This window comes from Silurus meridionalis, chromosome 26, assembly GCF_014805685.1.
Source record: "Silurus meridionalis isolate SWU-2019-XX chromosome 26, ASM1480568v1, whole genome shotgun sequence".
Taxonomy (NCBI): domain Eukaryota; kingdom Metazoa; phylum Chordata; class Actinopteri; order Siluriformes; family Siluridae; genus Silurus; species Silurus meridionalis.
In genome coordinates this window covers 6,618,936-6,644,152 of record NC_060909.1, presented here as the reverse complement: position 1 = coordinate 6,644,152, position 25,217 = coordinate 6,618,936, and the positions used below count along the sequence as shown (strand labels likewise).

The window sequence follows — 25,217 nt, the reverse complement described above, 5'->3', positions numbered from 1 at the left end:
GGCTATTCGATATTTTGTTGTTGTTTTGTTTTCATTTCAATTTTAATTTGCTTCTTTTCTGCAATACAAGAATAGAAAAGCTGCTAAATGTGTAATAGACTGTATACTAATCTGGAGGCACAAATATTAAAAAAGGGAGCCTTTCAACTTTAGTTCCTACACGTTCTGACCTGTTATAATCTATTATTCTTACAATTATTCTTTTCTGTCTAATTTGTCTGTTCCACTGGGTTTTGAGGCCCTGTGGGAAATCAATTAAAATCTTAATGTTATTACTCAGTGAATATCTCTGAAATGAAAGTGCCCTTGAGCACGACTTGTGCTAATTTTACATGATAATGGCAAAAAAAGGAAAGAATAACTGACATTTTGTGTCTTGTGAATGTGAAAAGATGGTTTGATCTGAGAATAATTAGTGGAGTGACTTTTGTGAGTTCTTTTTTTTTTTTATTTAAGCTTCTATTTCGAGCTTAATGAAACCATAATCAGACACGTTTCAGTTCTTACGAATGCATGCAGAAGGTGCAGGTTTGGGACACAATGATTCGTACTTCAATCTTAATATATGGCTTCTTTCACAAACTTACTGGCAAACTCTACTTATTCTACCTGGTTATAATCAGTGCTGTGATGCACACACAGTTTACAACCGAACATGCAACTTAAGTGCCATTAAATGTTTGTGATCCTGGTGAGCTTTGAGTGTTGTGAAGCAGCGCCACGTTGTGGAAGTTAGTGTGCATTGCAGCGGGAAAAAAACTTAAAGCTTTGAAATACCGTTTTGCCCTCCAAATAATACAACAAAAGACTATCACAAAACCAATATGAAACAGTATGTAGGCATGTTATTATAAATAGAATTTAGATTTAAGTGAATTGTGTGACAAAAAATTAATGATAAGCATTCATTTAAAAGAGGAAATAGGTATATGTCAAACAGTTACAGTAACCCAGGAGAGGAATCTTATAGAAATTCGGATAGTTAGATTATATGTTTTTTTAGATGTTGATTAGATTTTTTTTATTTATATAAAAAAATGTAAAACTAGTCATAGAGGCTCTTGGTGGGGCAAAAAAATATTGAAAGAGGGTGTGTACCAAACTCCTTAATCTGACCACACCTATCAGCCTCATATCAGCCCTCGCCATATGGACATATGGAGTTCAATTATATCATGCTGCTTTGCCTCTGCTTCCTTCCATCTTTTGCTGTTATTATTATTATTGTTATTATTATTATTAGTAGTAGTAGTAGTAGTCGTTGTAGTAGTAGTTTCTTTTCTCTACTTTTGCATTACTGCTTTTGATACTGCCATCAAAGCTATGTTGAACTGAACTGAGAATTGAATGTGGATTGAACAGACCTGCTGTGTGTTTTTATGCCTCTCTTGCGCAGTCCGGCCGTATCGACCCTCACCACCCAAAGGTCTGTGGTCACCAAGGCAACGTGCTTGATATCAAGTGGAACCCTTTCCACGAGAACATCATTGCTTCCTGTTCAGAAGACTCTTCTGTGAGTGAGATTACTGAAAACGTACACACAAACCCATTTGTTGAGCACCGTTGGTCACATTCAAGGTCCACTTGACCAAATGTAGATAATTATTTCCATTCATTGTCCAAGAATGGGATTTAGAAAAAAAACTGTATTATTGGTATTACAGTATTGATTTGCTGTCAAACATTGTTAAATAAAAATTGGCAAATGAAAACAGACACACAAAAAAACACACACCAGTAGACCAACCAGCATGTTCTTAAACTTTCCTACAAGCTGACAGATTTGTTGTCACAAAGCCCCGGTGTATGTATTAGTCAGTCATTTTGGGTCAGTTGCTCTAATCAAAGAAAATCTTTTCATAATAACACTAATCTCTTCAAATCCCAGTACATCAGCCAGCAGGAGATTATTTGATATTTTCCTGTTGCATTTATGAAGTTGCATCTCTGAACCAAAACAGTGTCAAATAAACTGGTCTTTAAAAAAAATAAAAGAAATATATAAATATATAAAAATATAAATAAATAAAGTCCTATATAGCTTTGCTTAATACTTAAAAGGTTTTACAGTGTACAGTAAAGAAATATATTAGAGCAGAGGCACCCAAACCTTTTCCCCTTTAGGGCCTTGTGCTGAAAATAAATGTTGGATTATATCAAACATTATATAAAAATTTTACTTGCCATAGTTTTAAAAATAAATTGAAACAAATAAATAAAAATATATACATAAATAGAAAACATTACTCTGTAGTCTGCTTAACTAACACAGTCTAATTTTCGAAGTTCAAGTTGCGGTACAATGAGAAACATTCCAGTTTAGCTATACAGTGACAAATAAAATACAAAGGTGCTAAGAAATGATGTAAGTGATGTTGCCTTACTACTACTACCGGTTTGTGTGTGTGTGTGTGTGTGTGTGTGTGTGTGTGTGTGTGTGTGTGTGTGTGTTTCTTTTTTAGGTGCGAATATGGGAGATTCCAGATGGTGGCCTGAAGAGGAACATGACTGAAGCCATATTGGAGTTGTATGGTCACAGTAGACGAGTGGGTCTTATAGAATGGCACCCGACCAGCAGTGGCATCCTGTTTAGCGCGGGATACGACTACAAGGTGTGCTGAGGCACTATGCAAAGTTCAAAAACAAACCCAAATTTGAGTGAGGGTGTATAATGAAAAAGTTCAGATTAAACTCACAGTAAAGAAGCAAATCTGACCTTGAGAAACAATGTGTAAATTTAGCCGAAGGATTTCTTTAACATTTGTTTAATAAATCTGAATGTCAACCTTCACCTTTCACTTTATAGATCCTGATCTGGAATTTGGAGATTGGCGAGCCTGTGAAGATGATCGATTGCCACACAGATGTGATCCTCTGCATGTCCTTCAACACTGATGGAAGCCTTCTGGCCACCAGCTGCAAGGACAAGAGGCTGCGTGTCATCGAACCCCGATCAGGCCAGGTGCTGCAGGTGAGTTCCTAAATAGCCTGTAAGGACACCTATTGGCTTTATTGGTGTTTCACCTCCATGAAGGTTATAATAGTTTTCATTTAAAATATTGCAGTATTAATGCAGGGAAATTTGCACGTATTCAGAGTCATGTTCTGCACCTTAGCTTAAGCCAATTATTTACATGTACCACCTTTAAACAAAAGGACTTGCTTTTACAAAAAAGATAGTTGGACTGGATTTTATAACATTTTGAGAATTGTAATAAAATGATCTATACATTGACAGGCTTCATAATAAATAAATAATATATAAAGGAATCTAAAATGATTGCTGATATATTGCTAATTGAGTGGTCCTAGTTGTAATTATTGTATTCATTAATCCAAATATAACCATATGGCTTCCGTTCATTAGTATTCAGCAGCTTATGAGATAGCATTTGATCCAGCTTATCCCATTTCTTTATTTATATATTGTGCACAGAAACTCTCTTGTGAAAAACACACACATAAACAAAAGAAATCATCCTATGTATCATCAAATTGTCTCTCATTTAAAGGAGTGTTAAAGAATCCTTCAACCATGTGTTGAGGTAGTATTTATTTTATTTTCATCCATGTTACAGTGTACTGCTTATTCTCCGAAACAAAAAGAAAGGTTTGCATTACATTTATACACAGTGAATTAGAATATAAGCTGCATTTAAAGGACCAGGATGTATTACCCATTCATCTTTTTTGCAACGTTTAAATATTTAAAGCGTGTGTGTGTGTGTGTGTGTGTGTGTGTGTGTGTGTGTGTGTGTGTGTGTGTGTGTGTGTGTGTGTTTTTCGAGCAGGAGGCTAGCTGCAAGAACCACAAAGTATACCGTGTTGTGTTCCTGGGCAACATGAAACGACTCCTAACAACGGGGATGTCCCGCTGGAACACGCGACAGATTGCACTCTGGGATCAGGTGAAGAGAACATCCAGTGTTTGTAAAGCATGTGTTTATATGTAAGTGTGTAGGGGCCGAGCAAATGCACAAACCAGACTTTCTATAAATATCTATGTTCCCTGGTGTCTATGGCCCACTGAAGTTTTCACACAAGTTCAAATCAGTATGGTTTCTATTACAGGTTTAATGTGATCACATTGTGCACTGTTGCACAAAAAAAAAACATTACATGACTTTTTTTTTTTTATTTCAAAGTGTTTATAGTGCACGTGCATCCATTACAATCCTTTTCTGAATGATCTCGTTCATTTTCCAGCATTCCATTTAGTAATTTGTTTTGCATGATGTTTTTATAATCCAGTGAACTCAGTATATCTCTGACCCTCAGGAGGATTTGTCTATGCCAATAACAGAGGAGGAGATAGACGGCCTCTCAGGGTTGCTCTTCCCGTTCTATGATGCAGATACACATATGTTGTATCTGGCGGGCAAGGTAAGCAGATTAGCACAACTGAGGTGTTTTTTAATTTGTCACTGTAGTGCAATTCCAGCCTTGTGGCTTGTTTAGAACTGGTGTAAAGGTAGGGGAGTTGGACTAGACATTTACATATGATCTGAATGATGAATGGATGTTTTCGGTTTATATTTGCATTGTTTTTATTTTAATTTTAAGTCCTAACTAAATGACCTACGGGGGTTATTTTAGGGTGATGGTAACATTCGCTACTATGAAGTGACTACAGAGAAGCCTTACTTGCAGTATCTCATGGAGTTCAGGTCCCCTGCACCTCAGAAAGGACTGGGTAAGTTTTGTGTGTGTAAAAAAATAAATAATTAATAACTTGTACCTGCAGCTATTTATTATATTTTGATGATATTCTGTTTTACTATTCTTATTATTGGTTTATTTTTTCCAAGCAGGATTAATAATGCTTTATCTTATCTTATATCATAAGTGTCTTGTTGTCTGCTAGGTATAATGCCTAAACATGGCTTGGACGTGGCGTCCTGTGAAGTATTTAGGTTTTATAAGCTGGTGACACTAAAGGGATTGATCGAGCCCATCTCCATGATTGTGCCTAGAAGGGTAAGCAAAACAAATGTTTGCTAAAATGTATTTGCTAAATTTGAGAGGAAAAAAATTGTGGTTAATGCAATGCATGCCTATTTTAGCATCAATGTTAATGACCTCTTTGTAAGTCATCTAACAATAAACCTTCATTAACATTCTAATCATAAAGCTTTTATTTAATATACACCAGCTGTCAAAGACTCCTCATAAATTTTTTATGCAGATTCACCTGGAAAGTATTCTAACATACCCGTTAAAAGAAAAGTCCATGTCCATGAACTATTCTAAAAGACAATTTATTTCAATTGGAATAAGCCTATATATAGACTTCGGTCAGTTACCACAAAGTGCTTATCTAAGTGTTCTCTATCTCTGTGAACACTGAGCTTAAAATGGGTGAGGCATATGCTAGCTCTGTTGAATGTGCTCCATGTTGTTGTATGTTCCTGGTCTACATATAATTTGCATAAATCAGCCACATGGCCTATTTCGTGATGGTGAAAAAGGTTTCTCGACATAACCCACATATGACAGGGATTCAGACCCAAATGTTAAACCCCAGCAGTAAGCATTAAGCCCATAGTGCCAAGCAGCACATTTCTCTACATCACTGAAGAGTATTTCATTTTTCATTACATCTTTCTTCTACAATCAAACAATAGTCACCCTGCATCCTCTGCAAATAAGGCTTTAATTGTCTAACATCATGGGGTAACTGGCGGTGGACTACATGTTTATCAGTGCACCAAGCAAACTGTGAGTGTGTAATTATACTGACACACAAAGCCTGTCTCACTTTCTGAGCATTACACACACAGTGGTGTTAATGTTAGGTTGCACCTCAACACACACATAAGCACACACATATACACAATAACACACTGAATGTCATCTGGGAAGGGAAAAACTAAACGTGCCTAAGAGCTTTGAAAAGTGGTTAAGGGTAAATTTATATATAACCTCCCAACTGTACTAATAAAAAAGAGATACCTTTTATCTCATTACTCTATCAAATCTGATAGAGTCATTAGCAGAATCTTTGCATCAGATTGGTCAAAAGGTGTAAATTTTCTGCAGTAGCAGATATGACAGTGGTGCCAGTGGTAAAACAAATGATTAGTTTATATAAATGTTGTTTATTCTAATATGTAATATGTTTCTATAGTAATGACTGATGGAGATTTGCATGACAGATGCATAAAATAAAACAAATAGCGAATTGATTCAAAATCACGTCACAACAAAAAAAATTAGCCATAATAATAGAACCACTGACAGGTCTAGTGAATAACATTCACTCAAAGCCCGGATGGGTTGAGTTTACTTAAAAAAAATTCAAGGAAACTGGTTGCCCTAAAAACTTAAGTAATGTTAACTTGATAAATTTAAATTTAGCTTGAGTGAATATAACTAAGTTGTTCTAACAAATTCTCAGTTAAACAGACTAAATTCTTTTAAGTATCTTCCTCTGTCAAATTACTATGCTTAACTTTTTACTTGCAATACATTTTATACAAAAGCAAGCAAACAACAAAGTTTTTTTTTCTTATTTCTACTTTTTATTTCAAAATACAAACAAGTGAAGAAACAAGTTTGATAATCTTTTTTTTTTTTTTACATCTTTTAAAAAAGAAGAGTCGACTTTCCAAGATAAAGAAATACCTGCTGGACAAAATGGAAAGTGTTTTTCCAGCACTTTGAATAGTTCTATTGCAGGGCATAAATTAGTTCATAAGACAGATAAGTAAATAAGATATTAGTAAATAGGACAGAAGGCCCGAGAAAGGTATTACCATATTTTACCGACTATAAGCCTCTACTTTTTCGCCACGTTTTGAACCCCGCGGCTTAAACAATGAAGCAGCTTATTTATGAATTTTCCTGGGTTTTTCCTGGTTTCACAAACTTAAAGCCAAAAAACTGAGCCCCATAACATTAGACCAATTAAATTTCCGAACGGAAACGAAAAAAACGCACCTTACCTGTGTTCTGAGCTGCACGGCATCGGGAGAAAAAAAAGTTTTTTTTAAACGCACGACGATGCCAAAAGATAAACTCCCGAGAGAAATAGTTGTGAAAGGTAGAAGGAAGACAGTGAACAATGACTTTCTTGGTAGGCTACTGTTTAGATACAAGCCGCTGTAGCGTGTTGAGTCTGGGTGAAGGGAGAGCTCACTAACTCCAGTTGCAAATGAAATCATATAAGCACAGACAGGTTTTCAAAACTCGTGCTTTTTTATTTTTCTTGGCAACAGCGTTACGGGTTAGTCAAAGAAATGAGCATCAGAAAATAATAAGGACATATTCCTCGGTCTTGCACACATGCAGTAATACCGGAAAATGCGGCAGGAGGCTATTCCCAAAATGCCGCTCTGCTTTTAAAGGAGCCACAACATATTTCACCCGTTACACCGTGTAACAGACACTGTCTTTCGTTAAAGCCTGTGTAAAGTTCATTAGTTTCAATGTAGACACCTGCGGCTTATTTATGTTTAAAATAAAAATCTTTGTCATATATTATATAAATTACGGTAATACAAAATCGTAAGACAAATAATGAATGGATTAAAAAATGTCACAGCAAATAAAAACAATAGCCATAATATTAAAACCACTGACAGGTCTAGTGAATAACATTACACAGTACTGGTTACAGGGGCAGCTGTCAAGGGGTGGGATAAATAAACACTAAGTTTTCAAATTTGATGTTTTGAAAACAGGTAAAACAGGCAAGTGTAAGGATCTGAGCGACTTTAACAAGGGTTAAATTATGAAGGCTAGGATCTTCTAGGTGTTTCCCGACATGTAATATTAAAAAGCTACCAAAATAAAGGAATGTGGACCAAATTAATCTATTCAATCGTGTCAATTCAGGCCTTGCCTTGTTTATGTGTAGGTTTCATAGTAGCTTTATATAGCATGGCTTTATGTCAATGTCATTCATTGCACTTTTATGTTATCAGCTACATTAAACACCCTGTGTGAAAGCTTTAGAAATGTATATGAAGTTTATTCAGGGTATGTATAATCAGTGTGTGCATGTGCTGTTTGCAGTCAGAAACATATCAGGAGGACATCTACCCCATGACTGCAGGAATAGAACCTGCTCTCTCGGCTGATGAGTGGCTCAGTGGGGTTAATCGAGGTAAAGTTCACACTAGCATTCATAAGTGCAAATATGTCTGACTGATCCATGATGCACATTCTTGTTGTGTTTAACCTTTATTTGAAAAATGCGATCTATTAATGCTGGCAACATACAATACATCTTTGTTTGCAATGATGTATATTTAGAGAGAGACCGTAATAAGTTATCCAAATGGGTTCAGTTGGTTCAGGTCTGGAGACATCCTTGGCCACTCCATCACATTCACCTTCAGCTTCCTCAGCAAAGCAGTTGTCATCTTGGTGGTGTGTTAAGGGTCATTATTATGTTGGAAACCTGCCATTCGACCAAGCCTCTGAACGGAGGGCGTCATGTTCTGCTTTAGAATCTCACAGTACATGTTGAAATCTATGTTTCCCTCAATGAACCGCAGGTCCCAGTACAAGCAGTACTCAAGCAGCCCCGGACCATGATGCTACCACCACCATGCTTGACAATAGACAATATTCTTGGTACTCCTCAACAGGGTGTCGCCACACATGCTGGACACCATCTGAGCCAAACAAGTTTATCTTACTCTTATCATACCACAGGACGTGGGTCTTCCTTTTGGGACGACGGGCGTGCAAACCGACTTTTTTGCAGTGTACGGCGTACAGTCTGAGCACTGACAAGCAAACCTTCCGCTTCTGCAACCTCTAAAGCAATATTGGCAGCACTCATTCATCTTTTTTTTTAAGCAACTTCTGTACCTGAGACACTTCTTTGATCGACTCTTGCGAATCCTGTTTCGAATGGAACCTGTCTAAAAAAACCTCTGTATGAACCTGGCAACTGTCCTGTAACTCAGTTTCAGGGTGTTACCGGTCTTCTTATAGCCTCGGCCATCTTTGTAGAGAGCAACAATTCTAATTATTAAATCCTAAGAGAATCTTTGCCATGAGGTTCCATGTTGAACATCCAGAGGTCAGTATGAGAGAATTGTACCCAAAGCACCAAATTCTTACTGCTCTAATACAAGATACACAAATTTGTATGGTCCTGTCAAGCAGACAAAAACATGAACATGATGAATAGGACATGTGGCTTTGCATGGGTATGTACAGCTGTTATTACTTAGGTTGTCCTTACTTTTTTTTGCAAGCTAATGTCAATAATGGCTGTATTTTAAGTTCTGTGAGATACTGTATGAACCTTCATATGGATGTGATTGTCTGGTATCCACATACTATTGGTGGCCATATAATGCATGTTACAAACATTTAAGGAGTTACAACAGAGGTTAGAGGCATGTGTGTATTAGTTATTAGAAAATATTTATATCACTTTAAGAAATAGGAAGACAAATAACTGAATTGAGCAACTGAATTAATTGTATGCACTTCTTACATTTGTCACATTTTTCTTGTCCATCTGTACATCATTTGTCCATTTAGGGACATGTTTGAGGTATCCTGAGTGGACGCAAAGCTATCTTTATATGATGATCTCCAAGTAGAAGAAAGGATGTTGAGTATCTGTTTGTGTATGTGTTTGTGTGTGTTCATTGTGACTACAGGCCCAGTGTTAATGTCCCTGAAGGAGGGCTACAGCAGGCCCAGTAAGCTGGTATTCAAGGCCCCGGTGAAGGAGAAGAAGAGTGTGGTGGTAAATGGGATTGACCTGCTGGAAAATGTGCCTCCCCGCACAGAGAACGAGGTGCCTGTTCACTGCATGCATGAAATTATAAGAAAAAAAAATAAGTTCTTTAATGCACTAAAATCTTATGTACAGTATCTTACAAAAGTAAGTACACCCCTGACATTTCAGCACCCCTTAATCTTGCACTCTTGATAACTCTATCACAACATGCAGATGTTCATTATTATGATGTTTATTGCATATTGTGAGTGCAACAAACTGACTCACTAGCCCAGGACCATAGAGTAAAGAACTTTCCAGCCTACAGTACCATGGTGCAAACACTGTTTTTAAGATTCAGTTGTGAATAAAAATGTATAGTTCTTAAGAGTCAATGTGATGTTTCCTATAAATACAACTCTGGTAATTTAGTGTAAATATTTACATTATGGAAGCAAATGACATATATTCCAAGGCATAAAAATGAAATTCACAGCTTTGTATTCACCTTTTCATATTCACCTTTAGTATAGAGGTAATATATGACAACACCATGCCACCAAGTGCATCATCTTGAGAAATAGCACCCCAGAGAAAAACAAGCAATGTCACCAGTTAGTACTTTTATTCTGAGAGTTTATATTTGTGAATGTATAGTTGAATTGAGCAAATTGAGGCAAATGAACTGTTCTGTTGTGTTGTTTTTAATGGGATCTGTAATAACAACAACAGAAGCAGCTAAAAATGTGAATGTGCACATACAGAGAGGCAGTTTACAACATGAACTTTTGTTATTCAAGCCTTGCAGTTAGGAACGCAGTATGCCGATTATATTAAATCAGATTTCATTATAAAAATCTTTTTTCACTTTAGCATCTGAACATGCCTGCAGGTGGATAGTTTATGTCTCATTAGGAGGAAGAGTGCAATTGATTGGTGCGTCCTCTTATTGTAACTGGGATTAGAGTTCTTGACAATTCACAAGGGATGCCATATCCCACTCAGCACTTCAAAAACCCCACAATAATCAACCACCACCACCCCCCCCCACCCCCACCAATCCTGGGATTTTAAGTCTTCGATTTTTGTTAATCTCTGAGTTTATAGTAGCAAATGTAAGCAAATTGTGGTAAGCTTGTTGCACTGTTAGGTTTTAATCTGGTCATGTGTGTTCTTTTATATATATATATATATATATATATATATATATATATATATATATATATATATATATATATATATATATATATTCTTATTTTCAGCTCCTGCGGATGTTCTTCAGGCAGCAGGATGAGTTGCGGCGGCTGAAGGACGAGCTAGCGCAGAAGGACGTTAAAATACGACAGCTGGAGCTGGAGCTGAACAACCTGAGAAACAGTCCGAACATTAATAACCACAATAACAATAGCAGTGACAACAGCATGTGACCAGGGTCAAGCCCTTATAAAAAAATAAATATAAATAATAATTCCCTGTACTGCTGAACAACTTCCTGGGTACCCCCTGTCTTATGTACCAAAAGGCCGAGCGTTTGTCCCCACCAACCAATGTCTCAGTCTGACCCTTACTGTTGATGCCTTTAATGCTGTCAGACTCTAGTGGGGTGTAAGTCGACCCCTTCATCACTAAAACCTCTTGCACCTAATGGCCTGTGTTTACTGGCTGCTTGCCCAGCAGTTTCAGTAAACCTAAAGCTCACATTCACAAACAAACTCGAAGATTCATGGAGGAGAAATGTAGATCAAATGGACAAAATATTTCTTTCTTTCTATTTAACTCTGTTAACTGTATTTTACTAATTTTTACACACAAACCCTTTGTCTTTCACTTTCATCTAATTATCTCCTCTGTTGTTGGTATTTGGCCTGCCGTATTTGCAGTATTGGAATAGTTTTGACAGGTTAATGAGATACAAGCCATTATCTGTATTGTGTTTTGTTTGGGTGTGTTTTCTTAATAATTGTCGTTATTTATTTTGTGATATCCACAATTACACATTGTTTAAAAAAACAAAACAATTTATCTCATCTTTAACCATGGATGTAGAGATGGAGCCTGTTAGCTGGTCAACCAAATAACTCTTCGAAAAGTAATTTCGTTGTCTCGTCTTTTTTTCGTCAAGGGCATAAAGATGCAATAAGTATTTAGTTGCGAAGGGATTTTGATTTTGGACGCAGTTTGTAATTATTAATTTAATATGTTGTGTAATTGTTCTTGGTAATCCCGTAGTTTATGACCTGTTTTTTTGGCCCAAAAACAGGCTGCAGTCCCTAACAGAACAGTTTCTCAGCTTTGCAGCTTTTTACTTAGAATTTACTTACAATGCATCACAACAAAGAGCAATGTGGTTAATTGTTCATCCTAATTCTCCTTGCAGTCAGCAGAGGGAACTTAAAATCAGAAACTGCTCCTTTAAAATATAAAATGTCAATGCTGAGCCTCTGGCTTAGAAGATTTCTCCACACTAGTGTTCAAGCTTCCATTCTGAGCCAAAGCAGCTTATAAGTGCATTCTAGTGAAACACAATCCAGTACTTAATGTATCTTTACCATAAATGGCTTGTTCACAGGCTCAGGTCAGATTATATGCACAGTGCCAAGATGAATGAATGTGGAAATCATTTATGACACAGTGCAACTTAACATACCTAATGCAGTAACATCATATAGACTTAGAACATAATCTAACATAAATGTTTTCCCTAAATTAATCTTCATGTTGTGTGTCTATGTTTGACTGCAAGTGAAACATAAAAGGGTACCTTTATCTGGGGTGATAAGGTCAAGAGCACACTTTCCTTTTCTCTTTGTTTATCTTTAACGTAAAGACGTGTATGTAATGCTTTAAAGCGCTACTAACAGCTAATAAATAAAAAAAGCCCAATCATGTATCCCTGAAGACAAAATGTAGCCTACACATTAAATGAACAAAAGATGTCCTCTTGAACACGTCGCCCCAGAGAAAAGTCGGGTACTGTTTTTCAGTGTGTAATAAAATGTATTGATGATAGAGAACCAATACGCATATTTAGCAACTGTTTGATGAGACGAAATGTGAAAATCAGGAAGGATTACTAAGCATGAATGGATAACAGCATGTAGAATTAAATGAAACTTATTTTAAGATTGCTTTGTAGGGCAACCAAAATACCAGCTGGAAGTGTTTATTGTGCGTAGGTAGATGATAATTGTACTTTTGAACCTCTGTCTGGCTTTTTTTTTGGTTATATGAAAGGATACTGTTAGTAGTTCATTCTTTCTTGACCCTATTATAATTCAATGATTAAATTCATTATAATAATGTAAATGCTATAACCAGCATATACAGTATACTTGTTTATACTAATTTCATGTAAGTAAACCCATGTCATTGGAATTGCACTGTTATAAGGAGATCAGGAATCCTGCCAGACTAATCCCAGATTCCCAGAGTGATCCCTGACATATCATTTGGTATGTTCATAAGGAAATAGGTGATTTGTGTATGAGTGATTAGAGTGAGGCCTTACCTCAGATCCACACCTAGAAAACCAGTGGACTGATAAGACACATACAGGAGGTTGATGTCTGAAAACAGTATTCTCATAAATTAATGCCTCAAACCAATCTCACTTTTAAGTCTTGGATTGTTCCTGCTATATTCAGAGTAAACACGAAAACAACGCATGAAACAATGAATTCCCGTCCTGTTGCATGTCAGCTCCAGACTTAGGAGGCCCAATAAGCTACTGCTCTAAACACACTTAATTCTAAAGGCCATTCTATAAGAACAACCCCATAGACATATACTACTATTGTTTATACCAATGTGCTGTTGATTTCTCAAATCTGATTGGTCAAAAAGTGCAGATTAATCCTTTTCTGCAAGCAAGCTCCAAGGCAAATCATCAGTTCACATGAATGCATTCCAATATTTAAGGCTAATTCAATAATGACTTGCAGACTGGATGATCTATCATATCTATGCCATATGATACACAGGCTAAAACAGTTAGTTAACAAAGAACAAGGTCTGATCCTTGATACAGTTATGCTTTTTTTAAGGAGTTTATTGAACATTTGTGGAAGGAGTCTCGAGAGTCAGCACTTTTCCTGCACGTTTTTAGGATGGAGAGTTTTTAGCGTTTTCTTGTTTCTTGAAAACCTGATAAGGTGCATTTTTCTTCCCAGTCTGAGGAAAGGCTAGTGAGGGAACAGAGTCATAACATTAAGTTGTCTTGCAGAGATGTTCCAACGAGATTAATTGTATAAACTAATAGATTTATAGTGCCAGGTTATTCATTAATAAATAAAACAATAAATATATAAATTTAACATTGTGTTAACCAGTAGCTTTCCTGTTCTCCTCAGAGGAAAAACTCCATCACTACACATATACCCGTATCCCTTTCAAAGAGGTGAATATAAAAAGGAAACTGGTGGGCAGGAGGAATAAACTCAGTGTCACCAACTCACGTTCTTCTTCATTATGTTCGTGTATACATTTTTGTTCTGTTTAATGCCTTATGGGACTCCTACTTGTGCAGTAACCATTTTCTCCACTAGGTGACATCAGCATTAGGCAGGGAGAAGTCAGAGTCCATCTGTCCCACACAGAAGACAATTCAACCAGGGAAGAGGATATTGGCCTTAAATAATCTTTGCTATTTTATCAGTCAAATTTTGTGGATAAATCACATGATTAATTTATGAACAGAAATGGCACTGTGGTATATCACTGAACAGTTTTTTTTCTTCTTCACATGATACATCTCCAATTTACTCCTTATCAACAAAAAAGCTTGACTTCTTTCTCAAACCACATCTAATTTTTCCCATTTTAATAACAAAACAAAACAAAAAAAAGGTATAATTTAGAGCCACCAAATACAGGTCAGAACGCCTTTCGCTTGAAATCATTCCAGCCATCTCTGAATATTTACAAAATATCCAGACTGAAGGGGGGAAAAGAAAAAAAAAAAAAAAAAAAAAAAAAAAAAAAAAAAAAAAAAAAATGTTGAATTTCGAACCACTCAACAGCGCAGACTTCTTTCGCTTAAATATCCCCAAAGTATCTCTGAATATTCACAAATATCCAGACAAAAAGAACATAAACACACACGCACGCACACAATTACAAGCTAATATCCTTTCCCTGAGCTTACAATTACAATTTCATTGAAAGGCTGAGTTTTTGAAATGTCTAAATCTTCTATGCAATTGAGACTAAACAAAGCTGTTTAAAGTATTTACACATTAAATGTAAGAAAATGAATGACCTGGATGGAGAAATCAAAGTGGTTTCAGTGGGAGCATGAGCTCAGTACATGCTCCTAGATCACCGTTTGCCAAAATTACTTTACAGCTGCACGTGTTTTCATTCGTTTTATTACAGTTAACGGTTACAACTGAGATTAATGGTGAAAAAAAAAATGTCTGCCGTTATCAAAGGGAATAGAAAAAAATATATTTGGTCATTATTTACAAAGAACACGAGACCTCTGAACTACCCACGCAAGAAGGAGAAAGGGGTTTCTAGGAGTCGTTTGACAAGGGCAGACATTCAGTTCTAAACATTAAAAAAAATAATAATATAATAAAATAATCACATTGAGAGGTTGTACTGTGCAGGTTTCCGATGCCTCCTCTGTGCCTGAACAGCACATCACATGATGAAGAGAACACTTAAAGAGACGCAAACGTACACAAACAGGGGGGAAAGGTGTGATTTTTAAAAAAAGGCGGGTAAGAAAACCCTCTTGAAATCCAGTAGTCAAATTTAAAATAGAGCCAGACATGCTGTTTTTAAAAGGTTTTTGGTATTTTTTTGTCATTTAAATACATAAGTCATACCCAGCAATCTGTATAAGCAATCTGTATAGGCATCAACAGTAAAGAGGAAAAAAAAGAAAGGGAAAAAAAAAAATAGAAAAAGCAAACTCAGTTTTGTTGCAGACAATTGGAAATTTCCACTACTGTGTTGCCAGCCGTCTGTAGAGGATTAAGAGAAAACGAATAGGGGGGAAAACAAAGTTTTAAAAAAAAAACAAAAAAAAAAAAAAAAAACAAACAAACATAAAAGAAACTAATATTTAAACTGTGTCCTCTTATATCTACTAACCCACCCCTACCATTTGCATACCTCCCCAAACCACCGCAAAATTACATTAGGACATAGAAATAGAGGGTTAAAACAGTCAGATCACAAAGGGAACCCGAGAGTGCATGTTCAGTCATCCTCCTCCTCTCCCTCTTCATCCAAATCCCTTTTCCTTTTCTGTCCCCTCTCCTCCACTGCAAGATAAAATAAATAAATAAATAAATAAATAAATAGCACATTTTCTTTCCACTGAACAACAAAAATAAATGCATCTAAAAGCAGAATTCCACTGAATTTTTATCTGAAAACTTTTGGATGATTGACCGATAGAATTTTATCCTGCAGTAATTGTGCAGTTCTATGAGCTATAAAATACTAAAAATCAAATGCCAACACACACTTTTGTGCCGTAATCTATACCTTTGGTAATAATAAAGAAATGTTAATACACAAGCTTTATTTTCATCATTAACAAATAACTGCATAAATTATTAAAATCCTAAAAATGTCAGCGTTCTGTAGCAAAATTCAAAATGGCTCAAAAAACGGCTCGCTAGCTTACCGTACTCATCCTCGTCGTCAACTTCCCCGTCGTTTAAGTCTTCCTCCTCCTCCTCCTAACACAAGAGAGCCGAGTCAAAAACCCTTTCCTTCTTTAAATACTGTAAATATTATGCAAGTGCTGCAGCATTCACCTCTCCGCTGACATCTTCCTCCTCTTCTTCTTCCCCTTCCTCTTCATCTTCCTCATCTACTTCCTCTTCATCTTCATCTCCTGGAGCTGCATCTTCATCATACTCCTCCTCTTCTACTTCTGGCAAATGTAAAAACTTGTCAATTCACATTTATTAAATAAATAAATAAATAAATAAATCACGTACAAAGGGATGAAAGATTGGACAATTGGTCATATCACATAGAACGACGACCAATACAGGAATGAATAAGCAATACCATCGTCTTCGTCTTCATCATCGTCCAATCCCTCGACGTAGGCCTCTGCGTCAGAATCGGGTGCCTCTTTATCCTCTTTGTCATAGCCGTCGAGATACGTCAACTGGGGCAGCAGCTTAAAGACGTTTTCTCTATAGTCGTTTAAGTTTGTCACCTCACAGTTGAAGAGGTCTAAACTTTTGAGGCTTTCCAATTTTTTCTGTTGGAAAAGGAAACATTTTATAATTAAAGTCAATAAATTTAGTTGTCAGGACCATCCAGATACACCTAATTTGGTCTATTTTATTTATAAAAATGTGTTATTGTTAGCCTCTCCAGTGTAGCAGATAAAAAAAATGGAATGTTGATGTCACATGACTGCTTCATTACAACGTTGGCACATGGGTTTACTGACAAAGTACAAAGGATGGGTACACATGAACCCGCAGGTGTTACACCAGTTAATATTTATTCTATGCTGCGGCACAGACACATATGACAGCTCAGGAGTTCGCTAAAGAATTCTCATTAAATTGCATAAATGTGTGGCCTCTGTGGCTATAAAACTCACCAGGGGTTCGATGGTGCTGAGATCTTTGATCTTGTTGCCGCTGAGGTTGAGATGGGTAAGATTGGGACATTTTTCTGCCAGTACCTCCAAACCACCTGAGATTCTGTTATCGCTGAGTTCGAGCTATTTCAAAACAGAATCATCGTATTAAAGATGGCAAAAAAAAAAAAAAAAAAGTGGTTTCCGAAAACAAGATGGACAATTTCTGTACCTTTTTGAGTTTGTTAAGCTTGGGCAAGTTGGCGACCGAGGTTAAGCCGACGTTGATTGTGCTCAGAAACTCCAACTCCTCAAATTCGTCTGTAAGGCCTTCGATTTTGCCTTCATTTGACCGACAGTTGTCAAGCACAAGTTCTTTCACCTAAAAACCAATAAAGAGGGTGTTAACATGGGAATAAAACCAGAAAAGCTGGAAATAAAAACCAAGCTGAAGTTGTGTACAAGTGTCCAACTCTGCAGCTCTCCATCAGTCAAGAGTGCTTGGTGTTGGACTGGCTTCTGGTTCATGTTGCAAGCTTAAATTGAGTCACATCATCGCTGTTGCCAGCTTTTGACTCAGAGTGTAGCTTGCTTAGATTACACCCAAACAAGACATCTTTTAATAACTCGAACACTATTAATGCACCTTTTGTACAATATCATTAGAACGTGTTATTTTGTGGTCTTTTTGGTTCTACGATTAAAGGAAAATGTACAACTTTTTTTTCCTTCCCTTTTGCTGATTTTAACAAGTATATTCGTAATATTTTAATGAACCTCAGTGGAGACTGAGCAATCACTTAATGCCTCAGAAGGGGGTGGACTTATTACTGCATTATACTATAAAAGTGAACCGAAAATATCCACATTTTTAATTAAGGGGTAAATATTTAGGCTTATAGCTCAAATAAATACACTAGGTGAAGCAATAGGAGTGGGCTGACTCTAAAAACCATTACATCGTGTCGATTACAGTAATCAGCGGTATATAGCGGTGACCGATTAATCGTGAGCTTCACTCGATGCTTCACTTTTTTTTCCCCTCTCACGCGCAACAAAATGGCGTCTCTGCAACGAGCAGCGTCTGTTGGCGTTCCAGCGATTAAAACGTTTTTAAAGTGTACAACAATAGAACAACGGGAAAAAAAACGAGAATATGGCACAGAGCAGGCAGACCAGGGTGGGTTTTAACTTCAAATCGCCTTAAATTGTCCCAAGAGTCCAGACCCGGACCCGGGCTAAAGAATTCAGGAGTAGGAGGGGCAGGTAACGCCATAACCGAAATGTTCGCAGCTCCCCAAAACGACTAATTTCTTTTATTGATATTGTTAAAAAGTTAAAGCGAAAATTTGGAAAATATTTTGCGTTTTTCCTTACAGGAAGCTGGATGTGAGGAAAAAAAAAACCCAACTCCGGTTAGTTGACTAAACGCCGTGTCTTTGTTGCTGGTTAAAATGGCGGCTTGTCCTAGATGTCGGAACTGGAGCAGAGCAGCGCCGCGCTCCTCTCTCTCTCTCTCTCTCTCACACACACACTCCATATAAATACCGAGCACGGCCATGCGACTCAAAACATCCCCAGCACGTTAGTAACGGGCAGGAGGATCTCCACAGGACACACTTTGGAAGCACGACGCGCAAGCCGCGGTCTGCCCACACGGAGGCGTCGAGACTTCGGTTAACGTCGCATCGAGACCCATTCTGCGACCAAACGCGCGTCGGAGAGGGATAAATAAGGGAGGAGGATGTTGTTACAAGCGCTCGTTTTCTCGTTTACATCTTCAGCGCCGACATAACGCCGTTCTAACGGGGGTCTCGCGCCGCCTCCGCGCGACCTCGATGTAAAGAGGAGACCGAAAATCGCGTGCTCCTTACCGCGTGCACACTCACTCTCTCTCGCGCGCGCGCTCACATTTATGTACATGCACACATACATATATATATTTGAATACATACACACTCCTAACGTGCCCCCCCCGTTCGGCTTTGGTGCAGATTTGTCTGGTCGACCAATTCGACCTAAAAATAATAACTGCATCTAATTCTAATAACACACACACACACACACACACACACACAACACCAGACTGCGACCAGTCCATACGCCTGCACCACGATTTCACAAATTCGTCCCACAAGTTGCCCCAAGTCTCCAGGTTAAACACTAGTATTTGCGTAAAAAATATATGATGTGATTATTATTATTTTTTGTCTGCAGCTGCGGGGATGCAAAAGGAAAAAAGGGCGCGCTCGGGGCTCCAAAGTTACAAATATGGCTCCTCACGCCGCTTCCCTTGTTTATACGCGGGCTGCACAATGCGCGTTACTGTTCGAGTTTCACGGCTCTGAGCGAGCGGGCGTTCAGTCGGAAGCCAATCCCCAGAATAATAATATTATTAATAATAATAATGTCTATTATTTAAAAGAAACCCCCCCAAAAAAGTTGTAAAAAACGAGTAAGCCGTGAAGGTCCGCGTGTGTAAACACGTCGACTTCATTGCTCCTGACTCCGCGGCCCCACGTTAACAAAGTCACCTCAAAACTTTTCATTCAACGCATCAAGTTGACGGCGAAGCGGCACCATCCCGAGGTGGTCCAACCAGCCCGGTGTGCGGCGCCGGGGGTTTATTCTAGCAAGTGTATATTATTTTTTATCACTCACACACACTTACAAAAAAAATATATACACATCTCCCCATCCAAAAGGGTAAAGCACACGCAAGCTTACATCCGACGGCGTCCGGTTACGCAATTCCAGATGAATCCTCTTCTTCATATCCATGCTGGGGGGTCTGTCTGAGCGCCGGGTTTAATGTGTATTTAAAATAAAAAAGAGCGCAGTTAAGACTCGGGAGTCTTCACCGCACATTCAGCTAGAGCCCCTTTACAAACTAGAGCTTTTGCCCGTCTGCCAAACTTGACGCCTGCAGGAGGCGGGACTTGGGTGTGCGATTGTCGTCACCGCGGGCCAATCGGAGGCGCGCGATCCGCTCTGGAAAGCTCGAGCCACCAATAAGCGCCCGAGCTGAAATCGGGTGGGGTTTACAAGATGGGGGGAGGAGGAGGAGGAGGGGAGGAGGGTTTGGTTGATCCAAGTAAAGTCTGTTTTAGGGTGACATCTATGCGTTAAAATCAAGCCAGAGTGGCGAAGGCGCCAAAGGTTCAAGTCAACTCTTAGGTCGCTCTGTAATTGCTGGACTACAAATATTTACATTATTGTATTGGGGGGTTTTTTTTGTTTGTTTTGTTTAAATAACAAATAAATTCAGTGCACCAGCGCAGGGATGAAACGCTTGAGAAATCGCATTAATCCAGACAGAAAAATGTTATTTTTTGCGCATGCTTCGGCGCGAGCGTGTTTTGGAAAGAAGAAAAAATAATAATTTATTACAGCAATCAGTTTAGGATGTTATATAGCACAGGGTCATGATAAAAAACGGACCCCTCCCCCTTTGAAAGTCGATGATGGATGGAGAGAGAGAGATAGAGAGAGAGGGAGTGCACAATGGCAACCACCAGTTTAACTTTTGCTTTTTCAAGAAACCGGGGTGCAATGCAAACACATGATCAGCAATGCTGTAATAAATCCATCCTGATGCGTATGAAAAATAAAGCATGGCTGCACCGAGTTGCACATTTCCTAACCTTGAAAACTCCCAGCGCTTGTTAACTAACACTGACTTATAAGCGATCGCATGCACATGATCACTCCTCTTTTTATCTTTGGTGCCCTCGGTGGCAGAACAGATCCAACAAGATCCCCCACCTCCACCACCGTCTGTCTTTAAAACCTGTCTCTTTTTTTTTGTTGTCACGTGCATTTGACTGCCACATGGCACACTCCAACCACGAACCCATTCTTATCACTACCAAGTTCAAACCAGCCAATAGGATTTATCCAGGGAGGGGAGGGGGGCACTTCCGCATTATACGGGAGAAAAAAAAAAACACACACACACAAGGTCACCTGACTGCTCGGCGCCATCTTGCCCGTAAAACACAACGCATTCTAAAAAATATGAGAAATACCATTTATTTCCGGTTACAAACGAACAAAAAACATATAATAATAGACGTTACCTATGATTGTGGTGATTTCTGTGTGTCGCTCCGCTACCCCATTAGAAAAAAGAAAAAAAAATGCAATAACGTGGCGCGTGATTGTTTGCACAAAACGCGGCGGCTGGAGCGCGCGCACTGCACAGACGACTCTCGTTTTTTTTTTTTTTTTTTTTTTTTTTAATCATGAAATCTTTTTTTTTCATCAGCATCAAATCAAATCTTCCTCCCTTCGATCTGGCTACTTATTCCGACTCGTGCAAAGCAAGGCTGATCTCCAGCGTTTTTGGAGTGCACTTGCGCATTAGTGGAGAGCATTTTCTCCTCTGGGTGTGTCTGCAGCCCGCGTGCGCCCCTGCGCTGGAGCCACGCCGCGTGCGCGAAGGTGCCGCGGCGCTCGCTCGGCGTTGGGGGGGCACGCGCTCGAGCTCACGTTTCCCACGCATCCGCGATCGCTCTCGTCCTTGCGCGAACGTGAACGAGTGGTCACGTCACGCGGGTATAGAGCGTGGAAGCATGGAGACGCCGCACCACATTTTGATGGCCGTCTGAAGGGGAAACAAAATAAATAAAAAATTCTCTGCCCTGGGATGAGTGGACGAATTAGGATCGCACAATGGCAAAAAAAAAGGGCACGTGGTCGCTTTTGAAAGTATACAAAGCACGTTTGTGTAGAGCGTCAATGCAAAAATGGTGGTCTGAGACGCAACCTCAGGATGCAAAGGACGCACCTACGCAAAAAAAAAAAGTGCATCTGCAAAAGCGCTGAGGGTGATGCAAAGGAGATTTGAATGACGTGTCACCATCAACCAAGACGGTGATTCACCCAGTGCAATCTAAGGACCAACACCCTCTGCTGCTATGTTATATAATACAGCTTGTTTGTGTGTTTTCTTATAAATCTATGACTATACATTCATTTTAATGAAACGATCCAACCAGTGTAATTACATACTTATTAAACCTATTAGACAGGTATATAAAATACTTTACATTTGTACATTTATGCATGCACTATTTCATTTCTTTGCATATTTTATAATAAAAAAGTAATATACTCTTATAATCTACTACTACAGAAATGTGTGAGAAACAGTCTAAATGTGTATTACTTATGATCATTCCGACATATGCCTGGAGCAGGTGGACATTTTGCTTTCTCTTTGGTAGTTTCATAAACACTTTGTCACACTGTGCAGTGCTGAGTGAAACCACTAGATGGCGCTACCTCACACCTCAAGGATTTACGAGTACAGTTCTGTGTAAAATCTTCCATGAGAAATGGTTTCTGAATGGCAGAAAGGATAACATGCGTCACTTCCAACGCCAGGTTATCTGCAAATTCAAATAAATATGAATGAAATGTGGATATATGCTGCAACAAGGCAGCAGTACAACATTTATTCAATCTTGCTGGATCCTGAGACTCATGAACTGAGTGGGGTTCCATATTTACTCATTCATGCTTTTGTATCAGAAGGTAGGAGGAAACGAGTGATCCTAATAGAAACCATACATGGATATGTGGAGAACATCTACAGAGAAGCTGTACAAATTGTATCCCAAAAATGTACCGTATTTTCCGGACTATAAGCCGCTACTTTTTCCCCACGCTTTGAACCTTAAACAATGAAGCGGCTAATTTATGGATTTTCCCGGGTTTTTCCCGGTTTCACAAGCTTCAAGACAAAAAACTGAGCCCCATAACATTAGACCAATGAAATTGCCGTACGGGTTCAGAACCAATGAAATTCTTTATATTAAATCAGATGCGCACCCACTGAATCAGGCTGCACCACATTATAAATATGGATGATGTTCCTCTGACGTTTGACCTGCCGCTCACTCGGACTGTCTACAGGAAATGCGAATCATTCGTCACGCTGAAAACAACCAGGCATGAAAAAACACTTCACCTGTGTTCTGAGCTGCACGGCATCGGGAGAAAAGTTTCACCGGTGGTGATTTTTAAACGCATGACGATGCCAAAAGAAAAACTCCAAAACTGACTTTCTTGGTAGGCTACTGCTTAGATACAGGCTGTGTAACAGACACTGTCTTTCATTAAAGCCTGTGTAAAGTTCATTAGTTTCAGTGTAGACAGGCTTATAGACAGGTGCGGCTTATTTATGTTCAAAATAAAAATCTTTGTAAAATTCAGCTGGTGCCGCTTATTTTTGGGTGCGCTTAATAGTCCGGAAATTACGGTAGGTTTTCAGGAACCAGAGACCCCAAGCTGTGCTACAATAACTTCTACAGCACGTATTACACATTGTATAAATAAGATCAACAGAAATAAGACCAAACAAAAAGTCAAAGTTGCATCATTATCCGTTTGTTTCCAGATCTGATTTAAAGGAAGCAGGCGGGTGTGTAACTGCACTGTTCAGGGGAATTAGATATTGCACATAACATGGTTATAAAATAAGATTCCCCTTAATTTTCTATAGAATATTACAATCAGAAAAGAAACTAATATTCCTTTGATTTGGTAAAATTTTGATTATATAAATGATACAATTTGACATTGTCACTTATTTTAACAATAATCGAGGGTACCATTGCTTCTCCACAGTTCTTGGATTCCCGATTCGATCCAGAGCTCGGATTACTGTGTGGAGTTTCACATGTTCTCCCATGGGTTTCCTCACAGAATCTCCTTGCCTCTTAAAAACATGCCTGTATAAGGATTGACTACATTTGACCATGTTGTGGAAAAGTGTTTAAATGTGTGTCCTGGTTGTCTTCTTATCTCATGCCCCTTTGTTCCTTGTTTAGATTTGGCATCCAGTGCGCCCTGACCCGTATCAAGCAGTGACTGAAGATGAATTAATCAGCATCGTATGAGAGTGATGTTACACTGAATGTTACCATGTCTGTGACTGATGAGAATTTAGGCAATCACACATAATCAGTAACACAGCATTTTCTATAAACAAAAAATGATTATATAGTATCTTACATTTTGACACAATATGGATAAATATATAGTTTTTTTGGCTCTGACAATGGAAACCATTCCCAAAATTAAAGCATAAAACCCAATTAACACAATTCAGCAAGTCTTCTTTAACAGCCTGCATACATCTTCTCTGTCAGAAGCATCGATATTACCCTCATGAAATGATCCCCGGGTTTATTGGGCAGTGTTTTCTGTGCATTACGGTTTTCCTGGGGATTAGAAATAAAGGCAAATTGTGTGTTTTTGTGCAAATACTATGAAAAAGAAAACACAATCGTGCAAGTGGTTCATGAAAAAGCTTAACAACTGTTTCAAACTGTTTTGGCCGACCTTTTCTCACAATGTTCAGCTTTTCTTGTAAAGTCCGTCTTGTAAAACTCCTTGTAATTGTAACTGCAACCAAATTAATTTCTTCTCCTCTGTCAGCCATTGTGGAATGAAAAAACAGCTGTGACATCTACATAAATATATTTGAGCTTGTGAATTTTGCTCCAGATGAGGTTTGTGTGTGATTGGATGCCCTCTGGACACTTAGTCTGGACTCCAGCTCGCAATCTGATTGGTTAAAGAAAAGTTGATTTATTTTAGTAATTCAATATAAAAAGTGAAACTCGAATAATATATAGATTCATCGCACACAGACTGATATATTTCAAGTGTTTATTTTTTTTTATTTTGATTATTAGGGCTTACAGCTAATGAAAACCCAAAATTCTGTATTTCAGAAAATTTGAATATTGTGAAAAAGTTTATTATTGGAGACTTGTGGTGTCACAGTCTAAACAGCTAATTAAATCCAAACACTTGCAAAAGTTTCATGAGCCTTTAAATGGTGTCTCAGTCTGGTTCGGGCTACACAATCATGAGGAAGACTGCTGACTTGGCTGTTGTCCAGAAGATGAGCATTGACACCCTGCACATGGAGGGTAAGACACAAAAGGTCATCGC

The 25,217-nt window shown here is 38.3% G+C and overlaps 2 protein-coding genes and 1 long non-coding RNA gene across 5 annotated transcripts in view; 2 read left to right on the top strand and 1 right to left on the bottom strand.

Moving 5' to 3' along the window:
- Positions 1 to 11,781, top strand: part of coro2ba (coronin, actin binding protein, 2Ba) — a 47,525-nt gene extending 35,744 nt beyond the window's left edge. For both annotated transcript variants that reach the window (XM_046840877.1, XM_046840878.1), the window contains exons 3-12: positions 1,397 to 1,513; positions 2,463 to 2,612; positions 2,807 to 2,971; positions 3,792 to 3,908; positions 4,279 to 4,383; positions 4,597 to 4,693; positions 4,865 to 4,977; positions 8,017 to 8,107; positions 9,627 to 9,766; positions 10,951 to 11,781. In XM_046840877.1, the coding sequence (XP_046696833.1) occupies positions 1,397 to 1,513; positions 2,463 to 2,612; positions 2,807 to 2,971; positions 3,792 to 3,908; positions 4,279 to 4,383; positions 4,597 to 4,693; positions 4,865 to 4,977; positions 8,017 to 8,107; positions 9,627 to 9,766; positions 10,951 to 11,115 (1,260 nt within the window). In that variant the 3' untranslated portion in view covers positions 11,116 to 11,781. The remainder of the gene's footprint in view (positions 1 to 1,396; positions 1,514 to 2,462; positions 2,613 to 2,806; positions 2,972 to 3,791; positions 3,909 to 4,278; positions 4,384 to 4,596; positions 4,694 to 4,864; positions 4,978 to 8,016; positions 8,108 to 9,626; positions 9,767 to 10,950) is intronic.
- A 3,685-nt stretch (positions 11,782 to 15,466) lies between these two features.
- On the bottom strand, positions 15,467 to 20,175 carry anp32a (acidic (leucine-rich) nuclear phosphoprotein 32 family, member A). Of its 2 annotated transcripts, none has more exons than XM_046840880.1 (7): positions 19,977 to 20,175; positions 17,482 to 17,631; positions 17,271 to 17,393; positions 16,721 to 16,919; positions 16,462 to 16,577; positions 16,329 to 16,383; positions 15,467 to 15,960 (listed from the first exon to the last, which is right to left on the bottom strand). In XM_046840880.1, exons 1-7 carry the CDS (start codon positions 20,028 to 20,030, stop codon positions 15,896 to 15,898), a joined length of 762 nt encoding a protein of 253 aa, XP_046696836.1. In that variant the 5' UTR covers positions 20,031 to 20,175; the 3' UTR covers positions 15,467 to 15,895. The 2 variants fall into 2 exon arrangements, with proteins under 2 accessions (XP_046696836.1, XP_046696835.1); XM_046840879.1 differs by having other exon boundaries at positions 16,462 to 16,580; positions 19,977 to 20,168.
- LOC124380112 lies at positions 17,638 to 24,352 on the top strand. Its single transcript, XR_006924606.1, has 3 exons — positions 17,638 to 18,515; positions 18,629 to 18,664; positions 24,086 to 24,352. It is a non-coding gene; the product is annotated as an uncharacterized LOC124380112 (long non-coding RNA).
- The last annotated feature ends 865 nt before the right edge of the window (positions 24,353 to 25,217 follow it).